At 37.2% G+C, this 6,519-nt stretch overlaps 2 protein-coding genes across 2 annotated transcripts; one reads left to right on the top strand and one right to left on the bottom strand.

The window, feature by feature from the left end:
• On the top strand, positions 974 to 2,123 carry LOC104737613 (chitinase 10-like). Its single transcript, XM_010457828.2, has 2 exons — positions 974 to 1,483; positions 1,646 to 2,123. Exons 1-2 carry the CDS (start codon positions 1,011 to 1,013, stop codon positions 2,013 to 2,015), a joined length of 843 nt encoding a protein of 280 aa, XP_010456130.1. The 5' UTR covers positions 974 to 1,010; the 3' UTR covers positions 2,016 to 2,123.
• Positions 2,024 to 4,638, bottom strand: LOC104737612 (protoporphyrinogen oxidase 1, chloroplastic). The gene is made up of 9 exons (XM_010457827.2): positions 4,149 to 4,638; positions 3,850 to 4,035; positions 3,659 to 3,743; positions 3,387 to 3,534; positions 3,222 to 3,302; positions 2,965 to 3,136; positions 2,709 to 2,868; positions 2,525 to 2,628; positions 2,024 to 2,424 (listed from the first exon to the last, which is right to left on the bottom strand). The coding sequence occupies exons 1-9, from the start codon at positions 4,527 to 4,529 to the stop codon at positions 2,125 to 2,127; spliced, it is 1,617 nt and encodes a 538-aa protein (XP_010456129.1). The 5' UTR covers positions 4,530 to 4,638; the 3' UTR covers positions 2,024 to 2,124.

Genomic DNA, 6,519 nt, shown 5'->3' on the forward strand with positions numbered 1-6,519 from the left:
ATCAATTGACGAGATTGGATGTAAGACCACTTGATAGATCTATATATAAACTATACATAGCCTTTGATGATGTAAAATGGAAGTGTGAATTAAACTATAAGCAATGGTGATCACTTCATATCGCACCAATGTAGTGGAACTAAACGTCTCTTTTCTGTTATCACGTGGTCGAATTAATTGGTCAACCATTTTTACCAATTATAACCCAAAACAAAATAGCATCCCAAAAGAGACTTAGCTATACGCTAATACACCATAATAAACTTATATCCTAATAAGTCAATATATTTTGTTTTGAGAACAGTCCTAACAATCTTATAGATGTAATGGTTATGGATGCTTCACTGCCAAATTAATAGGTAGAAATCACCCTCAACAACTAGCTATATAGGTTGGTGTTTTACTATATTTCTTAAAACAATTGGAGCTTATCTTATTAAAAAAAGTCGTCGTCACCAGGTCGTCACGACTTGGTCCAACTCATTTCACAAGTTGCTTGGCGTTTTTCATGTTTAGTTAGCCACCGACCTCAAGCCTTGTCTCTGGTAGTTTGTAAAATAAGACTTTAATAAAAATTGTAATCATCCCTACTTTTTTAATTTCAAGAGTGAAAATGTTATGTTCGAATGTGGGTTACTATAACTCCCAAATAACATTATCATCCACGGTATAATTCATTTTTGTCTTCATATTAGTTTTAGTCAGTTCAATTCAAATTTAAATGGTTCAACAATTAATCCGGTCTGCAACTAATGTAATTTGTAATCCTATATTCAAGAATGGGTCTCCGTTGAACAGAAAGAAACAAAAATAAAGTAGACTCTAAAACGAAATAAACTATATACAAAAATAAAAATAAAAACAATAAACTCCACTAAAAAAGGTCAGAACGTTGACCAAATCAAAAACATATAACTCAAGTCTTCCACTACTACATCTCCTCTCTATATAACAACGAAGCCAAAACCCCATCTTCTCTCACACAAGACACAACACAATAAAGAACAAATATGGAGAAACAAATTCCTCTATTGCTCTGTCTCTTCCTCTTCCTCTTCTCAATATCATCCTCTCTCCATGAAACCGAAGCTCGTAAACACTCCAATTATATACCCGCACCAATCATGAGACTAGTCCCAAGATCTCTCTACGACCAAATCTTCATCCACAAGGACAACAACGCATGCCCTGCAAAAGGTTTCTACCCCTACGAAGCTTTTGTGGAGGCTACAAGGTGGTTCCCGAGGTTCGGAAGCGTAGGAAACTTTTGGACAAGGCGGCGCGAAGTAGCTGCGTTTTTGGCGCAAATATCTCACGAGACGACAGGTGGTTGGGCCACGGCACCGGACGGACCGTACGCATGGGGACTGTGTTTTAAAGAGGAAGTAAGTCCACAGAGTAATTATTGTGATGAAACTAACAAAGATTGGCCTTGCGTTCCTGGCAAGTCTTACAAAGGAAGAGGTCCCATTCAACTTTCTTGGTAAGTCTACAGATATTAAGTTAATTAACTAACCATATATATCCATTTATCTTTTACCAATAAAAAAATTAAACAATTTGATCATCTTTTCTGCAATTTGATTATCGTATCTCAGTCTTAGAGCTTTTGGTTAATTTTACTCTCTCCTTTTGGGATAAATAGGAATTACAATTACGGACAAGCGGGTCGAGCATTGGGTTTTGACGGTCTACAGAACCCAGAACTTGTTGCCAACAACTCTGTTTTAGCGTTCAAGACAGCTCTTTGGTTTTGGATGACCGAACAGATTCCTAAGCCATCCTGCCATGACGTTATGGTCAACCGATACAGACCGACGAAAGCAGATAGAGCAGCAAACCGAACTGTCGGTTATGGTTTAGTCACTAATATCATAAACGGTGGTTTAGAATGTGGGATTCCAGGAGATGGACGGGTCAGTGACCGAGTCGGCTATTTCCAAAGATACGCTCAGTTGTTTAAAGTCAATACAGGATCTAATCTAGACTGCGAGAACCAAAGACCCTTCGCCTAGATAATAACTATAAACTACAATCTGTGTATCAAATGAAATTGAAGTTTAATATCGCAACCACAATATTTAATAAAACTCACGCAAGCTGAGAGATTTAATGTTTTTACATTTACTTGTAAGCGTACCGTGACATGAAGTTGTTGACCTCAGTCGCGGTTTCATATGCGCCTTCTACACACCTGCCTAAGGCTACACCTGCGACGTAATTGCCACCCAAAAATAGCCCTTCGTTGCCCGAAGATGTTAGGGATGATTTAGCTGTGTCAAGGATATCAAAGTGGCCAACTAGAAACTGAGGAATGGCTTGCGGCCATACCCTAACTCCTAATTTAAGTGGATCAGTCGAATTAGGCTTAATTAGCATTTTCCTCAAATCCCTGTCAACTGCTTCCACTAACTCACCTTCAGACTGCAGAAATCAAAACCCAAGAGAGAGAGAGAGAAAAAGATCAGTTCTTAGGTTTACTTGTTTAAGGGAAGATGTGTTACAAGTGTTTGTTGTTTTTTACCTTGGACAGAATCCCGGTGTTGGTAGACCCGCCAATGTAGTTCAGCAGCAAAACTCTTCCGGGCGGAGCTCGATTTGGAAAGAGAGAGGAGCTGTATATAGTTCCTGGAGATTTCCAAGCAATCCAATGAAACTTACTATGAACATTCTGACATAATAAAGGATTAAAACTACAAGATATATACCTAATGTTTCAACTCCTTGCGTGCGTGGATGCAATTGCCCAAAACCCTTTAGTTCACCATCTATCAAACATTCTGTTCGGATTGCTTCTTTCGGGTACGAGATAGATACTGCTGCAACTGGTGGATAGTACAGTTTTGAGAGTGCATTTGCTGCAGATTCCTGGAAAAAAAAAGTTGCAGCAGGTGATATAAGAACCCATATTTGTCAAATCGATGCTTTTGTGCAAATTCCTTGTTCGCAAAACGAGAAACTTACAGAGAGAGGGCGCAAGAGGCCGCTTGCAACATGAGATGGCACAGTCATTACAACACTTTTGCTCTGCACAGACACTACACCATCTGGAGTCTCATAGGTTAAGTTGTATCCTCCGCTGTCCAGCTTAGTAATACCTGAGAGCTTCCACGACAATTTAACTTTGCTACCTAACCTGTCAAATTGCAAAGGATTTCAGAAAATATTTGAAAGTGTTTGCCTTGTTCACTTCCGATAGAGAAAGAAAAGTCTCGGCTTACCTTGCAGATATTGCTTCTGGCAACATTCGAAGTCCTTTCCTGAAAGAACCAACTGTTTGGCCCTTTGGTTTTGGCAGACGCCTGGAGTAGGAGGTTGAGTTGTTATACAATTATATATCAAGGCACAAAAGACCCAAAGCAACTGAAAAAGGTTATGTAACTCACGGGTCTCGTTCTGCCTTGGGAGCTTTTTTCCTCTCCTGAATTGCCTTAAAAGTACCACCAATGATGCTTCCACCAATTTGCTCTAGTTTCCAAACCTTCCCAAACGCTGCTTTCATGCTCAGTTTTGAAGGATCACCCGCATAAACACCTAAAGCATGAAATCTAAAGCATTAGTGGTGCACTAAAAAACAAAATCAACACTGCTAGATAATCAAATTCGCAGACATCCAATCAAATAAATGGTTCATATGAAGCTATATTTGTCACACTACCTGAACAAAACGGTTCAATCAGACGCTCAAACACCTCAGCACCAAGGTTACGCCGAACAAACTCCTCCACAGATTCTTCACGACCCTGTCACCTTTGCCAAACTCTAAGAACATGAGCAGATTCTACCAAACACAAAGCCTAGCTTTGCAAGAAATTTAATTGATCTAAAAGGATGGTAAGAAATACAAACTGGAGGTGATGGTCGAATGCCAAGTGCACCAAACCCAGCTCTAATCTTCCCACCAATGCTCATCAAATCAAAGAACGGTAAGTCCGTTAGCTTCGATGGAACCGGCCTGAGTTTCCCATTCCACAACACAAACCTTGGCGCAGTAGGATCTCCCAACACCAAATCATCCTTCAAACCACTATCAACCTAAACATTCAAAACACTTAAAACATCATCTCATCTACAAACATACATGCAATTCATCAACTACATTGTTCTCACTAAGAACGAGTCTTTCAAAATCAAGTCCAAGAACTTACCACCATAGTGAGCATAGGATCAGAAGGCTGAAAGCTATTAGGACCTTCTTCCCAGAGAAAACCATTCTCTTCACGAGTGATAATGTTACCTCCAACACGATCCTTAGCCTCCGTCACAATCAAATTCGGAGCAGCATCAGGATGCTTCGTAGCGAGCGCTTGCGCGATACAGAGACCACTGATACCTCCGCCGACAATCACACAGTCCGCCGTGATCGTGTTTCCTCCTCCTCCGCCGTCGATTTTGGAAGATCCGACGGTTGGTCCACCGGCCACGGAACAACGGAGTTTAAGAGGCTTGTAGACATGTAATCGAAGATTCGGCTTCGAGAACGACGGAAGAAGCGATTGAGTCGACGGACGGAGAAGAGATAACTCCATGGAAATCTCAAGTGAGAATTTACAATTTTGTCAGCTTCTTTCGTTTTCTTTCAGATTGGGTAATCTTCTTCACAAGACGAAGAAGAAAGAAGAAGACGATGGAGAAATATTCACCTGCTTTAACTCACACCATAAGTGAATGTGCACTACTCCTTTTTGGTTTGGGTTTAGAAAACATAAATAAGTTCAGTGAAGCCCGTAATAACGTTTATTGTTTAGCTTGGCCCAATATGTAGCAAGATAATTATAGGCCCAATAGGCATTTGTCTTTGTAAACAAGATTCCTCCTTTCTTAAGTTTCCTTGTAGTTTAGTTAAAAACTTTTTACTAAGGAAAAAAAAAGAAGTTAAAAACCTTCAAAAACCATCATTTTTGCTTTTGCTTTATTCAGTTATCAAAGTTTCCTGTAAAAAGTCCACTATTACCATTTCAAACCGTAAATTTATCGGACCGCCCATCTTTATAAAATCATATTTGAACAGGAAATAAAAATCTTCAAAATATTTTTCTTGTTTATCACTCGTTTGCTTCCATTTAAAGTCAACTTAGCTCTGCGATAATCTCTCTCTAATCGACAAAAAGTTGTGACACTTCCTTTTGTCTTAACATAATTGTTGTTATTATGAATTAGATTGATGACCGTTAAAGTTATGATAAACCCCCTTAGTTAGTTCTTAATTAAGAAGAAGAAACAAAATCACTACAGGCAAACATGCTTAGTTTAATTGCGGGATAATTATATATGTCGATAGAAGTATTATGACCACTGGGAGCGACGTCGTTAGAGTAAACACCACATAGTTAAACAAAGACATGACTAGTGCATGTGTTTATGCTGTCTCTAATTATTTAAGGCCCTAACGATTGCGTCTTTGTCTCGTGTCATTGTCCACTTATCTTTCTAATTAATTTTTTAAGCAAAAAAAAATCTAATTGCGTAATGAATAGTTAGTTTTATTTTCCTCATATAAATTATGGAGGTTTTGAGAGATGAACGGGTGTGATTTAGGCAAATATATGTATGATCAAAATTATTTGTGTTAATCTTTCAAATCAAATGGGTTGTCATCCTCTACATCAACAAAAAGGAAATTAATAATTAAAATAACTCAACTTTTAATTTAGATTTCAAAGACATAATGAGATTACGTTTTTAATTGCCCTTTTTTCTTGATATTTCGAAATCCGTTTTAGAATATTTCTGTGACCAAGAATGATTTTTTGTTACTTTGTGTCGTGTTCACTTGTATCCCATCAAACATCTATTCCTAGTTAGAGTGAAATAAATGGATCTGTTCATAATTATGCACAAAACCTTCATCATAAGCAAATTTCGTTGTCGACGACGAATTCTAAAACTTAATTATAATTACATCTGTTTAGGCAATGATGCTTACCACTTGCACTAGTAGTGTGGAGTTTTGATGTGCTTCTATATGCATCTTAATTAAAAATAAATACATTGATCAAAACAAAACTCGATCAAAAATTGAAACATTTATTCAGACAAACGATGCTTAATAATACCGATTGATTCTTTTTATTCGATCGCAATTATTCTTCTTTCATAAGGAAGAGAAAAAAAAATAATTAAAAAAAAAAACAAATACTTCCTCTATCTTGATAGATTGATGTTTAGTCACTATCACACATATTAAAAAAAGTTTAACTTTTATTTATAAATTAATTTTTAATTATTTTTTTGATAGAGAGAAAATTTAAACCATTAGACAAATGCCATATATAAAAAGCATAAAGAAGAAAAATTATTTTTAACTTTTTAATATACAACATCAATTTTTTTGAGACAAAAATAAATCCTAGAACATCAATCTATTCGAAAGAGAGTATTAAAAATATGCCTTTTTATAAAACTTGAAGAAACATGCACCTTGGGAAAGACATGAATGGAACATACATAATTAAACAAGAACCTTCACTGCCACTTGCCAGCAAAATGCCACGTACGCATGAACCAACCGTGTGGACA

The sequence above is a fragment of the Camelina sativa genome, chromosome 13 (assembly GCF_000633955.1).
Source record: "Camelina sativa cultivar DH55 chromosome 13, Cs, whole genome shotgun sequence".
In the NCBI taxonomy this organism is placed as follows: domain Eukaryota; kingdom Viridiplantae; phylum Streptophyta; class Magnoliopsida; order Brassicales; family Brassicaceae; genus Camelina; species Camelina sativa.

Bases quoted from the DNA above. Each gene is read 5' to 3' on its own strand.
- LOC104737613 (XM_010457828.2), top strand. From the start codon at position 1,011: ATGGAGAAACAAATTCCTCTATTGCTCTGTCTCTTCCTCTTCCTCTTC. The intron at 1,484-1,645 runs GTAAGTCTACAG...TGGGATAAATAG, and splicing joins GGTCCCATTCAACTTTCTTG to GAATTACAATTACGGACAAG.
- LOC104737612 (XM_010457827.2), bottom strand. From the start codon at position 4,529: ATGGAGTTATCTCTTCTCCGTCCGTCGACTCAATCGCTTCTTCCGTCG. The intron at 4,036-4,148 runs GTAAGTTCTTGG...TTGAATGTTTAG, and splicing joins ATCCTATGCTCACTATGGTG to GTTGATAGTGGTTTGAAGGA. The intron at 2,629-2,708 runs GTATATATCTTG...GGAAATCTCCAG, and splicing joins GCAAGGAGTTGAAACATTAG to GAACTATATACAGCTCCTCT.